The sequence below is a fragment of the Suricata suricatta genome, chromosome 7 (assembly GCF_006229205.1).
Source record: "Suricata suricatta isolate VVHF042 chromosome 7, meerkat_22Aug2017_6uvM2_HiC, whole genome shotgun sequence".
Classification (NCBI taxonomy): domain Eukaryota; kingdom Metazoa; phylum Chordata; class Mammalia; order Carnivora; family Herpestidae; genus Suricata; species Suricata suricatta.
In genome coordinates this window covers 16,987,096-17,002,752 of record NC_043706.1, presented here as the reverse complement: position 1 = coordinate 17,002,752, position 15,657 = coordinate 16,987,096, and the positions used below count along the sequence as shown (strand labels likewise).

General features: G+C 41.9%; 1 protein-coding gene across 1 annotated transcript in view; it reads left to right on the top strand.

Moving 5' to 3' along the window:
• TMEM170B (transmembrane protein 170B) overlaps positions 1 to 15,437 on the top strand; it is a 30,271-nt gene extending 14,834 nt beyond the window's left edge. Inside the window, exons 2-3 of the mRNA XM_029944792.1 lie at positions 3,270 to 3,440; positions 13,155 to 15,437. Coding sequence (XP_029800652.1) covers positions 3,270 to 3,440; positions 13,155 to 13,285 — 302 coding nt within the window. The 3' untranslated portion in view covers positions 13,286 to 15,437. The remainder of the gene's footprint in view (positions 1 to 3,269; positions 3,441 to 13,154) is intronic.
• Positions 15,438 to 15,657: the final 220 nt, after the last annotated feature.

The following is a 15,657-nucleotide window of genomic DNA, read 5'->3' as shown; positions in this document are numbered from 1 at the left end:
GGAATTTACAAGAAGAGTCGTGACATGAAACCTTGGTTAGCTATAGATATTTTCAGAGGAGTTCAGTTTTTTCCACAATGAATAATAGGATTTTTAATAAAGAGTGAGAAAGTTGAAAATCAACTTGAGCTTATATAGTTTGTGCTCAGTCTGCCTAAGCAATAACCCTGGCTGGTCATCAGAGGACCATCTGAGGTTCTGTTTTAGTTGTACAATGTCTTTGATATCTTGGGGTTTTATAGAACATTAAAATTTACATTTCCCAGTGATTAGGTAAATTTGTCGTTGAGGCCCAGAACTGTATAGTCACTAGGCAAACAACATTACTTGTAACGTCAAATAATCCCTCACTCGTCCTGTTAAGTATAGTCAGGACATTTTTCATTCTCTTTGTATTTCAAGGACCACGTAGACCTGGTAAGCTGTCCGAAGCGGGCTTGGGATCCGAGGCTGACTGTTGGCTTCCCTTGGAGAGTATGTGTCTGTTGCCGTAGAATCTTTCCTTGTCTCTGAGCTCCCTTGACGAAAATGCCCCGCTCCATTCTATTATTCCCTCCTTTTCCCACGTCATTAGTTCACTGTGGAAAATTACATCTTTTAAGGTGGAAATATCTTCTGAGCTGGGGAAGCCTCTGTGTCCTGAATGCGTTTATTATCAGTTGAAGCCATTTGCTTGGGAGCGACCGCATGGGAACACGGTTTCCCTGAAAGCTGGCGGAGAGAACCCTTAAAAGGCAAGCTTTGTCTGGTTCTCCTTAGTGACCAGCGTCTGTCCCCCACGCCGTGGAGGAGCATGCCCGGCACTCCATCACACACTGGAAAATACATCTGCTGTCTCTTCCTCCAAACGCTTTCACATTCTCTGAGTCCATTCTGGGTGTTGATTCGTAAGCATTTGGGAAGGTGGAAATGATTTTGTTTTTAAAATCTGTTTTCTGTGTATCATCCTTTTAAAAAAAATTAAACTTTATACTTTGAGAAAATTATAGGTTCACATGCATTTGCAAGAAATAATAGAGAACCCGCACACCTTTTGCCCAGTTTTGCAATGGTGACATCTTGGCAAACCACAGTGTAACTTCAAAACCACGGCACTGACATTGATCCATCAACCTTATTCACAGTTCACCAGGATTACCTGTCTACATGTACTTTTTATGCATGTGTGTTACTTATTTTTGCACAGCTTTATCGCTTGTATATGTATCCATCACTACAGTCAAAATACAGAATAGTTCCGTGGCCACCAAGGTCCCTAGTATTAGCTTCTTACATCCACACCTTCCTTCCTTAACGAGCTTTCTGCTGGTGTCTAAAGGCCTGGTCATTTGTGGTCATGACTTAAAATGATTATCTTTTAAATGTATAGCCACACTTAAAAATTTTATGTGGTTTTTTAGTGTGGTGAAAAACACGCAAAATTTAATCATCTTAGCTACTTTAAGTGTACACCTGAGTCGTGTTCCGTACACTCCCATCCACACATAGTAGGTTTTTATAGCGTCTTCATCTCACAAAACTGCAACTCTGTACCCGTTAAACAGCAACTCCCCGGTTCCCTCTAACCCGAGCTGCTGGCAACACCATTCTGCTTTCCGCCTCTATGAATCTGACTCCTTACAACCTCGTATAAATGGAATCAGTCATACAGTATTTATCTTTTTGTGACTGGCTTATTTTACTCCACGGGAAGGCCTCCAGGTTCATCCCTGTTGTGGCCGGGCCCGGGTTACTCTCCTTTCTAAGGCTGAACGCTGTTCCCCTGCATGTGCAGTCCACAGTTAGTCATTCATTGGTTGGTGGACATTCCGGCTGCTGCCCCTTCCTGGCTGTTGGGAGTGACGCTCCTCTGAATGTGAGTGTGATCCTGCTTTTGATTCTTTTGGATACATACCCAGACGTGGAATTACTGGCTCATACGGTCGTCCTTTTTTACATTTTTTTGAGGAACTACTGTACTTTTCCTTAGCGGCTGTGCCATTTTACATTCCCATCAACACTGTATATCTGTACCCTAGTGATGTTGGGATAAGCAAGTTTTAATTCTTCCACTTTTGTCCTCTTTATGTCATGACCGTTTCATTGGCCTTTCTTTCACACTCGATAAGAGCGAATACTAGCTCAGGTAGCAGACATTTTGCATTAAAGGACTTTTGCAAACCACAGATGATCCTCAAGGTGACATCCAAACATTCTGAGGTCTGCCCTTTCCATTAAAAGTCACAGAAACCTTACCCGAGCTCGTTTAAATAAAAAGGAATTTGATTGCAAGGAAACTGGGGTGCTACATTGAATCTAAGGGTAGTGAGATGGCAGGCCTTAGAAATCACTGGAACAAGGACTGGGTTGTCTCTTTAAGGGATCTATTTTTCTTTCATCCTGTACGGCAGCTTTCCTCGCCTGCTGGTGACGTGGCTGTTCACAAAGGCTTCGGCCACCCAAAGATGGAGGTGCCCCCTTGGTTCTGACCCAGAACTCCTGGGGGAAGGGCATGACTGGCCCGCTTGGACCAGTTGCCCGCCGTGATGTCCCTCATGACAGGCTTGGTTAGGGAGGTGGGGTCCATGCAAAGACCTGGCAAAACCTTCATGAGCTATATGGATTGACTGGGAGGCGGCTTGTGGCTAGAAAGAAAGGGAATGAACAGACAGAATGAAAGGTGTACTTATCAACTGTGACCTAAAACGGACAGCGACTGAGGACACATTGAACAGAGAGCAGTGGAGCTTGATCCTGAGGCAAAGAATTAAAAAAAAAAATTCCGAGTGATGCTTTAGTATATCAAGTCGAGAGCCAAGGGGAGAACTGCCTGGAATTCTTAAAATCCTAACAGAAAACCATTGACTGATTTCTGGAACGATGTGAATTAAGGAGTAGATTTCAGAAACGTCTTAACACTGCTATTTAGTGTAGAACATAGAAAATGACATGTCAAACAGCAATTCGTTAACTTCATTCCAAGAGATCTGCAAATATGTTAGGGGTTCGTCAGACACATTGATGGATTATAGCTCTGCCACAAGACATCTAGAGGAAATTAGAATGTAGCCTTAACCTTCTGAAGTCCTGGAACTATTTTCCCAGCGGGCATCCGTGACGATAACTAGCTAGTAGTTAGTGTGAGTATTAGTACTACTGTATGTACTGGGCAGTTTTATGTCTGTTACCTCACTTACCCATCCTCCAAACCGCGGGGGCTCCCTGTTGGTGAAACCGAACTTTCTCAAATGTTTCCAACAGAATTATTAACACGCTGCTTTTCCTTTCAGAGATGTGGTACTGGGTCTTTCTCTGGGCCCTCTTCTCCTCTCTGTTCGTCCACGGCGCCGCGGGAGTGTTGATGTTTGTGATGCTGCAGAGACACAGGCAGGGGCGACTCATCTCGGTCATTGCGGTCAGCCTCGGGTTCCTGGCTTCTGTGACTGGAGCAATGATCACTAGTAAGTGGATTTTGTTTCGTTCAAGGACCGCATTGTACGCGCACCTAACGGCTCCGGCAACTCTGTTCTCATAATGCATGTGACATTCTTGCGACTCTCCCGTGTGGACTGTGTTCAGCACGGATCACACTTCTCCTGCAAGGTAACGATCGGTTCATTTATTCATTGAGCAGGTCATTGTTTGTGCTTCTGGCTGAAGACTTGTCGTTACACGAGGTTTGTGGGAAACAGAAAACCTTGTAAACATTGGCAATGGGTGAGGAAGTTCATGGGAAAATTCCTTGTCTAGTGGATGTAGTGTTTGCTTTAAAGGAACGCCTGGCCCACTGCTGCCCTGAGGGACGCATCTAACTTTCTGGTTGGTTCTTAGCCCCCACGATAAGAGAGCAAGTCCTTCTGTAGTTCAAAGGCCTCCTTTTGTGTTACACCGTCACCTTTCCCCACAGCGGCTGGCACACCTCGCCCTGGGAGGAGAGCCCTGTCCCCATGTCTCTGCGTCTGTCCTGCGGCAATGATAGGCAGTGACAAAATAGTTGTTTTTTCACCGTTTCTTCATTTACTGTCTGGTTGGTCTGTGTTGTTCTGTGTTAGGTTTTCACTGTTGCCGCCACGGTGTCTCATCCATTTTGCCACAGAAAGGCCTTATTTTTATTAAAATTTTTTTTAATGTTTGTTTATTTTTGAGAGAGAGAGCATGTGCCGGAGAAGGCCAGAAGGAAGAAGACAGAGGATCTGAAGCAGGCTCTGCACAGTGAGCACAGAGCCTGGCGCAGGACTCAAACTCACGAACTGTGAGATCATGACCTGAGCTGAAGCCGGACATTTAACCGAGTGGGCCACTCGGGCACCCCTGCCACAGAGAGGCTTTAAAACAAGTACTCCCTGGGGTGCCAGGCTGGCTCATTTGGTTAGGTGTCCTACTTCAGCTCAGATCATAATCTCATAGTTCGTGAGTTCGATCCCTGCGTGGGGCTCTGTGCTGACAGCTCAGAGCCTGGAGCCTGCTTCGGATTCTGTGTCTCCCTCTCTCTCTGACCCTCCCTGCTCATGCTTTGTCTCTCCCTCTCTCAAAAATAAATAAACATTAAAAAATAATGAAATGAAATCAAGTACTCTGGTTTAGCTGAAGCACCAGATATGCATAGTAAAGGAGTAGAGATTCAGCTGGAGAGACTGAGTAGAGCCAAATCCGAGAGGGTCTGGAAGGCTAACTAGACAATTCGGGCCTTTTCTCCTGCAGGCCATGGAAATCAAGTAAGAGAGTCTTGAATGGGCCCAGCAAGGGACAGAGCAGTCCTTTGGAAAATTTTGTTTTAATGGATGAATCCAGTGAGAGCACTCTGAAAGCACCTTCAGCTCATCACAACGAAAGGGTATTTGGATCATAATAGATACTCAGAAAATACTGGTTGGCGGGAATAGGGCAGGAAGCCCAGAGAGAAGAAAGGAGAAACAAGGGGAAGGAAGAGGGATGGTGGAGGCATGAACTATGATCTGAACTGGAGTCATAGCTGTGGTTGGAGAGGACCCACGGACAACGGCAAAGGGACGAAATCTGAGTTGGTTGTAGTCACTGTGGTGGCACACAGAGGCTTGGAAGGGGCTGCCGTGTTTCTGATGTGCATCCCTGGTAGCTGTGGACCCAAGAACAGAGGAGGGAAGAAGCAATGCCTTGTTCAGAAGCTGTAAGTCCTATGTGCACACATATGTGTTTATTGGCACAAATTATTGTAAAAGTTCCAAGAGCAGGAGAAATGTCATTCCACTTCCGTTTGCATCTAATGATGCACCTGTACATGTATATGACCAAGAATAAGCCAGTGATTTTAGAGGGTGGAGTCTTATATTTTATGTCCTTAAAAATATAAACATAATTTCAAGTAAAGATTCCAGGTTAGCAATAAAGCATTTAAATTTCTTCTGGCCAATCTCTCGACCTGGAGATACTTTAAGAAATTAAGAAATCTAGCCAAAACGTGAGTATTTTAAGTATATTAATGTTCTCAATACAGTTTGTGTGTGTGCACTCATTAGCTGTATATTAGGTCTGCAGACAATTGTTTAATATCTATTCCAAATAAGACAATTGGCTGAATATAGATACACATCTATTAAATTTGCTACCTCTTAGATTTTATTCTGAATACAGTGATCTTTCATTTTTTTGGTATTGTTTTTAATGTTTATTTATTTTTGAGAGAGAGATGGAGAGAGATAGAGACAGAGTATGAGCAGGGGAAGGGCAGAGAGAGAGGGGGACACAGAATGGGAAGCAGGCTCCAGGCTCTGAGCTGTCAGCACAAGGCCCGATGCAGGGCTGGAACCCACGAACTGTGAGATCATGACCTGAGCTGAAGTCGGACGCTTAACAGACTGAGCCACCCAGGCGCCCCTCATCTTAGTTGGTGTGAATAGTACCAGAGTTGGGAGGAACTGGGTTTCCACAGCATGCCATCAGCTGCCAGTGTAGAGCTGACTAACTTGAGCAAATTTGAGGGTATAAAGTGACATCTCTTTGTTGGTTTAATTTGCGTTTCTCTGATCACGAATGAGTTTGAACTTCTGTTCCCATGCTTATTATATTTTTCGATTTCTTTTCCTGCAGATTGCTTCCTTAAGTTATGTGTTTACTATACTTTTGGGATTCTCGTTTCCCTCTCATTAAACTATAGGGGTTCTTTACACTCCTGCGATATTGGTCCCTTGTTGGTGTTGGACCTCACAAGGAACTTCTCAGTCCTTTATAAATGACCTTCCTCTAGAAAACCTTAATTTCCCTGTGATCAGCTCAAAGAGTGTTCTGCCTTATGGTTTATAATTTAAGTTCTCCCCCACACCAAGGTCAAAAGATATGCTGATATGTTTTCTAATGTTAATTTTATAGTTTTACCTTTCATATAAAGATCTTTACTTCATCTAGGAGTCAGTAAACATTTTCTTAAAGTGCTAGATAGGAAATATTTTTTAATGTTTGCTTGTTAATTAATTTATTTGGAGCATCTGAGAGCAGGGGAGGGGCGGAGAGAGGGGGAAAGAGAGAGAATCCCAAGAAGGCTCTACCTGTCAGCCGATGCGGGGATTGAACTCACAAACTGGGAGATCATGACCTGAGCTGAAATCAAGAGTCAGACGCGTAACGGACTGAGCCACCCAGGCGCCCCTGGATAAGAAATACTTTAAACTTCGCAAGCCAGGTGGTGTCTCTAGCAGCTCTTCAACTCTGCCATTACAGTGTGAGAGCAGGTATAGACATGTGTACATGAACAGGCATGGCTTTTTCCAATAAAACTTTATTGACAAAAACAGGTGTCTGGCATTCAGACATAATTTCATCAATTCCTGATTTGGGCCCCAGTGAGTCTCATTTTGTATTTGATATTAGATAGCATTCGAGGTATTTCCCCCCACACAGTAAGTCCGGTTTTACCATACCATTCTCTAAAAAAAAAAATGCATCATTTCCTCATTGATTCACCTTGTTTGCATATTATGTTCAAGGTACAAGGGTCTGTCTCTGAACCCTGTTCAGATCTGTTAGTCTTTTTGTGTGTTGACGTGTGTTTCTTAGTATCTCATGGGGTGGATCCCTCTCCCTTCTTTTCCTTCTCAAAGTTGGCATAGCGATTTATGGGCTTTTATTCTTTCACATGATTATAGAATATGGCTACTCAGTTTCTCAAAAAGCATAATTATGAATTTTATTGGGATGTAATTGAATGGAGAGGTTAATTTGGGAAGAACTGGCATATTAAACTGTTCCACACAGGAGCATGTAAGAGATTCCCATTTATTCAGGTCATCTTATAGTCTTTTGTTGGAGTTTGAAAAATGTTGTTCTCGATAAGAGGGTTGAATACTTTCGGTTAAGTTAATTCTCAAACTCTCATGGTGGTTGTGGTTGGTATCTTTTGAGGACTTTGCTTAGTTTTATTGGTGTAGAGAAACACCATTCAGTTTTCTTTTTTTTTTTAATTTTTAAAAATATTTATTTTTGAATGAGAGAGACAGAGCATGAGCAGGGAGGGGCAGAGAGAGAGGGAGACACAGAATCTGAAGCAGGCTCCAGGCTCTGAGCTGTCAGCACAGGGCCCGACTCGGGGCTCGAACTCATGAACCGCGAGATCACGACCTGAGCTGAAGTCAGATGCTCTACTGACTGAGCCACCCAAGCGCCCCAACAGTGTTCAGTTTTCTGAATTGACTGAAAGAATAACAAAATAAAAAACTGGTTCTTTGGAAAGATACTAAGATGAATAGATTGCTGGCAAACTAATTTTAAAAAGTTTAAGGCAGAAAAGTAAGATCTAGAACAAAATAGAATAAATAACTACAGACTCAATAATATAGAACAAAGAAATATAAAAATAACAGTTTTTTGAGCAGTGAAGTATTCCTAAATATAAAATGTCAAAATTGGCCACACGAATGGGACAATCAGTGTATTTAAACAGTTGAAAGTTGAAGACTCTCTCTCAAAGGAACTTCGGGCTCACTGGGGCCTTACAAAGGAGTTCTACCAAATTTTGAAGGAACAGTTTAGTTCCTGTTTTATCCAAATTATTGAGGAAATGGAATCAGCCTGTTTGCTGAGGCCAGAGTAATCTCAGGAAGCAGCCTAAAGATTGCACAGGCCCGGGGTGGGGGGATGGACTCATTTCCCTCGCGAGCGTTATCCTCGGAATGCAAAGATAATTCGGGATCAGAAATGACTATGGCTGTACGCCAGTAAAACACGATTTGTGGAAACTGAAATTGAAATTTTGTAGAATTTCCATGCCTCATGCAATATTCTTCTTTTGACTTTTTAAAAAAAATTTAAAAATGTAAAAACGATTCCTAGCTCGAGTGCTGTGCCCATGTGATGTTGTGTGCAGGCTGGACCTATGGACCACAGCTTGCCGTCCCCTCATCTGACCACACAAGCTGACAGAACCAACACTGTTAAAACCAAATGTGCCTTAGCCTTCACGTCCACTCGCTCAGGAACTATGGAGGGCAACTCGAATCACTTTTATCAGTGTGCCCCAGCACTCATGGGTGTGCCCTGGCATTCATGGGTGTGCCCTGGCATTCATGGGTGTGCCCGGGCATTCATTGGTGTGGCCCGGCATTCATCGGTGTGCCCCTGCAGCCCCTTTGTGTTGCTAGGTATTGACATCTTCTGTCCAGTGGTGGCTCTTTGTCTGGTCTGTCCTATTCTTGTAGATTTATATCTTTCACTGACCTTAACATCCTCTCAGAATTGCTTCTCCACTTCATCCTCACTCTGCCTGCCTTCGCCAGTCCCTTGGTCCTCGTGGGGTCTTTCCTTATTTCTAATTGCTTTTGTCTGCTGTGGTTTGGAGGGGCAGTTCCGAACATGTGTCATTTATTTCAAGCATCCTGTTCTGCTTGTGTCTTCTTCATTCTCACATAACTTAGCCATGTATTTCCCCAAGAGAATAAAGACCATAATATTTGTATTCTGTCAACTGGCTAGTATTCAGCAAAATATACCTTAAAGAGTGAAAACTAAAGCCCAATTGGGGGGAAGACCTTTGTTAACATATATAAATGTAGAAAGATTAATGTCCAGACTATATTCTACAAGGCCTACAAATCCACCAGGAAAAGGACAACTCAATAGAAAAAAGAACAAAAGATGTGACAAATATTTTGTGAAATTAGAAAACCCTACTGGCCATCAATATGTGAAGAAAAGCTCAGTCACATTAATTATTATCAGGGAAATGCAAATTAATCACAGAGATATCATCATTTACCCATCAGATTGACAGAGATTAAAAAAAAAAGATCAACTGCTTCTGAAGATACAGAACTAGAATATAAATTGGTACAACTTCTTTGGAAGACAGTTTGGCATTACCTTAGTGGAGTTGAAAATGCCCATGCCACGAGACCGAGCAAGTCTGCTTTTACCTATGTGTTGGAGAGAAATTCCTGACTGCTTGTGTGGGCCAAGGGCCGTGCACAAGGATGTTCACAGAAGCCGTGTTTGTCATTGTTAAGTATTGGAAAGAAACGTCACTGGCAGTGTAATGGCAAATTGTGGTATATTCATGCTTAGAATTATATGCAGTAGTGAAAATGCACGAATTATACTTACACACACCACGATACCTTTCAGACATGTAATATGAACAGGATCCATCTTCATAAAATTAAGTTATTCAAAAAGCTACATAATGTATATTTTTAGGATACAGGAAGGTGGTAAAGCCAAAGAAAAACAAAGGAATAGTAAAAAAAATAAAAACAACCCAGGGAGGGAATGGGACATGACTGAGCAGAGTCTGTGGGAATTTCAAAGGAAATAGCTGGTAACAGTACTTGGGAATTTGTAATTTATAACCTACATTGTATTTTTATAAATACTCTTTCATGTCTGCGCACCGTTCAGTAGCAGTGTTCCCAAATACGTTTAATAGGCGCATGAGACTGTTTGCCTGCAGGTCTTTCAGACTGAGAGTAATACTTTTCTGACCACGGCTTCTGGGTGTGAACGCACACGAGGCAGTGGGGACGCCCGCAAATCCGCTTCTTTTGGAGGGAAGCGGAAGCTGCCAAACGGTCCCTCACTGACTATCCACAGGAAGGAACATGCTCGTTTGTTTTATTCTCTGTATGACCCTCTCGGACTCCACTCCCAAGTCAGTGCTCTGCTCAGTTGTAATCCCTACTTTCGGTTCGGTATGTATCATCCCAGATGTTTCTTTATTTATCATATTTATTTGGATTTTCTATGTACATGTTTACATATATGTGCACTTACGTGGAGGTGTATGCACTAGGAAAGAATATATATAGTTTCATGTTTCATTTTCTTTGTTGCATCAATGATGTGCCTTAGGTTCTTTCTGTGTTGGTTCACAACGTTTTTATTTTTCCTTTGAAATTGTGTGGGTTTCATGGTGTGGACGTGGTGCAGTGTAACCACTCCAGGCTGTTGGACAGTGGATTCTTGCTTTTTATTTTGTGGGATTTTAGAGGGTTTTTATTTTGTTTTTTTGTTTGTTTCTGTTTTTTGTTGTTGTTTTGTTTGCTTTCACAAAAAGCACTGCCTTGGTTATTCGCTGTGTCTGTGTGTCTGTATTCTGGACATTAATCAAGTGTGTTAATCACGTGCTCTAGGCTGCCCCGTGGCGGGTTCTGCTTATTTTTGTGTCGTCTTCAGCAGTCCTCTTTTCCTCAGATCATAAATATTACTCTCTTATATTAAAACTTCTTTTTAGAATTTTTATTTATTTTTGAGAGACAGAGCACGAGCAGGGGAAGGGCAGAGAGAGGGGGACACAGAACCCGAAGCAGGCTCCGCCTCTGCACGGGACTCAACCCCACCCACTGTGAGATCGTGGCCTGAGCGCAGTCGGATGCTTAACCGAATGAGCCCCCCAGGCGCCCCATCTTCTCTTTTATTTTGAAGTTTACACTTACAGTTTCGTTTTTAACATTTTGTTCTTTATCCCATCTGAAATTATTCTGGGGAGTCATCTGAAGCAGGGTCCTGGACTCATGGCTTCCAAAGGCCCCACTTACTGGGTGCCGCATCACCAATGGGTATGCCTTGTCCCATCCACCGCTGTCACAGCCGCCAGCCAAAGCTTAGAGCGCATCCCAGGACCAGTCACTCTTCCGAGACTTGCCAAGTACACCTGCTCATCTTCACCCCCCCCCCCCATTTTACGGCTGAGGAAACAGGGCGCACAGAGGGGAAGTGATTGCCTGGGGGAGCACAGCTGCTCTGGGGTGGATTTCGGGTTTTAACCCACAGGTCTCCCTCCGGAACCCACGCTCTTCACGGCACGTGAACGTGCCAAGTTTGACTTGACAGACTTGCTTACCGTTCCCTAGCAGCCTGAGCTAGTAAGTGCTTAGTTATTCCTCTTCGTGGATCCGTCTGGAAAACTTCGTGCTGGAGAGATGGAGGCCAAAGGGTGTGTTTAAAATTGAAGATAGTCATGGAAGTCTGGGGTAAATCCTCATAAAAACAGACTGTTTCTCAGGTTTATTTTATTACAGTTTCTGATAACAGAGAAAGCATAAGATCTTTACAATTTTTAAAGAATGTTATCCAATTCTGAAATTTGAGGATATCACCAATTACACTAGTGACGTTTATTACTTGATTAAGGAAGTGTTGATGCCCAGGAAGTTTTATTTAATGTTGAGACGATACTCATTCTCCTTAGATTTTCTGAATTCCTTGTTCTCTTTTTTACTTAGTGTAAATGTGAAATGATAGAATGCTTTGGGGATTTACAGCCGGACTAACCGAGACTGACATTCCAGCTCTTGTCCTTACTGTATTTCCACGGGCTAGTAATTGAGCCTCTCTGAACCTCTGTTTTTTATCTTTAGGTAATAATACCCAGGAGGGGTATGGTATTTAAACCAGATAATATTTGCGAAGGTACTATCCAGAAACAGTATGTAGGAAATATGCTATACATTTTAATATCCTTCTTAAAAAATGTATGTAGGGTGCCTGGGTGGCTCGGTTAAGTATCCGACTCTTGGTTTCAGCTCAGGTCGTGATCATGCAGGTTGTGAGTTCCAGCCCCGCGTCGGACTCTGTGCTGACAGTGCAGAGCCTGTGTGGGATTTCTCTCTCCCTCTCTCTCTGCCCTCCCCAGCTTACTCTCTCTCTCTCTCTCTCTCTCTCAAAACAAACAAACAAACATTTAAAAAGTTTGTAAATAAAGTCTTTGGCTTAGAGAAAGAATTTGTTTTTTCCCTTTTAGATCTCTTTAGAGGCATATGGTTACTTGGGAGATTTTAAGAGAAGTACAGAGTTAATTCTTAGCTAATTTTTATGAACAGATCTCTACCTCAAATAATTGTCATTTCAGTGTCTCTGAATCATTTAATTCTGGTATTGGTTTTTGTTTGGTCATTCTAGAACAGAGAGACAGTTTTTTCTAGAGAAAGTTCTAAGGCTCATTTCAATCTGTAAGAAGGCATATTGTAACGTAATGTTTCATTATATATATACTATGTTAATAAGGTGAACTCTTCAATCCGATGGGCTCTGCGACTCCTGGGAATTCTCTCAGGATTCTCCCAGAGAATCTCTGGGATTCCCTCATTCTCGGAAGTGTGCATTATCTAAACATTTCTCCTAAACAGATGTTGAGTTCATCTTCCATTTTATTAGGTGTCAAGATACTAGTCTCTAAATAACTTTACAGTTGTATGCTTTATTAAGAACTACAATAAACTATCTGGTAGATTCTGAAATGTAGTAGTCCAATATTCGGATATTTTATATGACATTTAAGAATTACTTTTTAAAAAATTTCTTGATTAATTTAGAATTTTCATTAAATTCTGTAGTTTTCTGTATTTTCATTAATGATTATTACTATGTTGCATTGTATGTTCATAAAAATAGTAGTGATGTCTGGCCCATTCAATGCCCAGGTAAGAGATTCCCATAACAAATTATTCATTTTCTAGAACATTCTTAGTGTCAAGTGAAAGCGTGTGCTATAAATTCGTCTTTTGCATTTGAATAGAAAACTGAAAAGCCTGTCTTTCAGTTAAGCGATGTGGTAAAGTGTGACTTTTACCAATCACATGGAAACTTCCGTGGTGGCCAGTTCATCAAAGAGAATGATCGATTGCTAGGATGAAAAGAACAGTGACATCACCTCGGAGCGGGGTGCCTCGAAGGGAACGACTGTGTGATTTTGTCTCTCTGCCCCTCTTGTGCAGGTGCAGCCGTGGCCGGCATTTACAGAGTCGCAGGGAAGAACATGGCCCCCCTGGAAGCACTGGTGTGGGGCGTGGGACAGACTGTATTGACATTAATCATCTCCTTCTCAAGGATCCTCGCCACACTTTGAGGTTTCTGTGGGGATGTCTCACTTCACCTAAGGAAACAGATGTACAGAATCTCCGAAAATGGCGTGAACGAGTGGGAGTGAAATTGTCCAAGGACGCGGAAGGAGCCGGTCACCACCGAAGGAAGGCCTTGAGCTGTGTGCAACGATCGCCCTCTGGTGTTCAAGTGATTGCACTACCGCACTGCACCTTACGTGCCTCCGTCCCGGGCCAGGCGCATTTCACTACCGGAAGCTGCAAGCGGAAGCACCTTGTTTAGCTGCTGATCAGGTTAACGTTGGTGTTGAATCATCGTTCTTAACAGTGTTGTGTTAAGTTACAGGGACGTTTTGAGGAATCGATATATGTGCCAAACTCCTCTTCTTCTTCTTCTTCTTTTTTTTTTTTTTAACATTGATCATGTGACAATTTGCAAGTGTAGACGTAGACGAGTGCTGTGAACCACATCCAACATGAATTCAGGTAACTAGTGAGATTTTTGTCTTGTAACGCTAACTCCCGTGTGAGTGCTGAATACCGGATCGTTTAATATGATAGGGAATTTATTTGGCTTTTTCACGTTGAACGTTGCCGGGATTTAGGGCTTTCATATGTTTAGGCATTATTGTTATTTACTTTAATTTATGTGGAAAATAATAGTTAATGGAAAACTAGCTAAACTCTTTTAAGGACTCAAAGTGGACCTGTAGGGTGCATCCTTTCCACTCACTTCAATAACACTCTTTCAATAGCTTCCCTCCTACCTAACTGTTCTGTTGATCTGACTTCAGACACTTTTTGGGTCACACACGTTGATTGTAGTTTGTCATGTAAACATAATTTGAAAATTTTCTTATAACCTTTGTAAGAAAAGAAGTCCCCAAATGCATGTTGCATTCTTTGACCCCTCTAAAGAGAGTTTTTGCCATGCGTCTTACGGAGAAAACATCTTTATAACTAGTATCTCGGTGGGATTATATTACTTGTTGCACATATCTTGATTTTTGACAAAACATAGTCAGTCTTTAATCTTTCATTCTGGAGTATTAACTATATTTAAAGAGTGGCCTAAATTAGGCTGTGAAAACGAAACGCCTCATTTGTAGATAAATAACAAGTAAGTTATATACGAAGAGTAATAAACTAGCTTGCGTTGGGCATGTGGTACATGATTTCGCTAAGTAAAAATTGGGGAACAGAGTGAAGAATTTTAAAATTTGGCAGTTAATCTCAGCGCATCAGTACAGTCCTGAGCACGTAGAAGAGTGCTTCTGTTGTTCACTTCTTGGCTTACGCTGTTATTTAAATTTAGTAGAATGGAAAAGTCCTGAGTATAAAACACTTTAAGAGATTTTGGCAAGATGTAATTGTTTCTAAGAGTAGGAGGAGTAAAAGACACACAGAGCCTGGTTGACTTTGTCTCCTGCTGAGATTTTTTTAAATACCAGGTATTGTTATAAATGTGTTAACTCAAAAAGCCACTGCAGAAAATACGAAGTTAAGGGCAATCCAAAAAATAATCTGCATACTCTAGCGTCAGAGTTTTATAACGTGACTTGGTAAAAAGTAGATTTCTATTAGGTCCCATTCAAAGCTGAGACCTTCATGGCTCACACTCTTTCATCCACCAAAAAGCAAAATGTGTATGAATGACTTAACGATGAGGAGTTGGGGTAGGGGATACCCAGGCCAGTATGGAAGCCACTTTGGGGGTTCCTAATGCCATGGCTGGGAAATCCGTTTTTAGAAAAACCAATAAGCAGCTATGCATCCTTAGAGATCTTTGGAGTAAATCTTAAAATCGATTCTTTTTATTATGTACGAGCCTAAAATTATGTTCATCTGTTCTTCATATTCTTCATGTTTCCCAAATTAAATGTAGGCATATATTTTCCAAGTCAATTTGATTTCTCCTTTTCTTTTAGACTGGAACTGTGTTCTTTGGCTATTCTGTCGATAATTTCAAATGTTCATATTCTTTGAGAGGAATTACTAATAATATGTTTACATTGTTTCAGATCTACAAAGTGAATATTTATTTCAATGTATGGTTATTTCATGATTTAAGAAAGGTATCATGGTAAGGGAATATGGGGCCCATGGTCTGGAATCCAAAATTAGCCAGAAAATAACTTGGACACATTAAATCCATCGAGGTGTGGACCAAAGAAAGTTTAACTCCTCTTTTTACTCTGGAATGGGTGTGTAACTGGATGGAGAATAATTAGTCTGCAGCTGCCCCGCCAGGTTGCTTTACGTGATGAATTGTGTGTGTGTGTGTGTGTGTGTGTGTGTGTGTCTGTGTCTGTGTCTGTGTCTGTGTGTCTGTGTACTTTTAATCATTGGGGGAGGTTTTGGTTTCTTTGCTGTTTTTAGTTCTTTTCATCGGGATTTT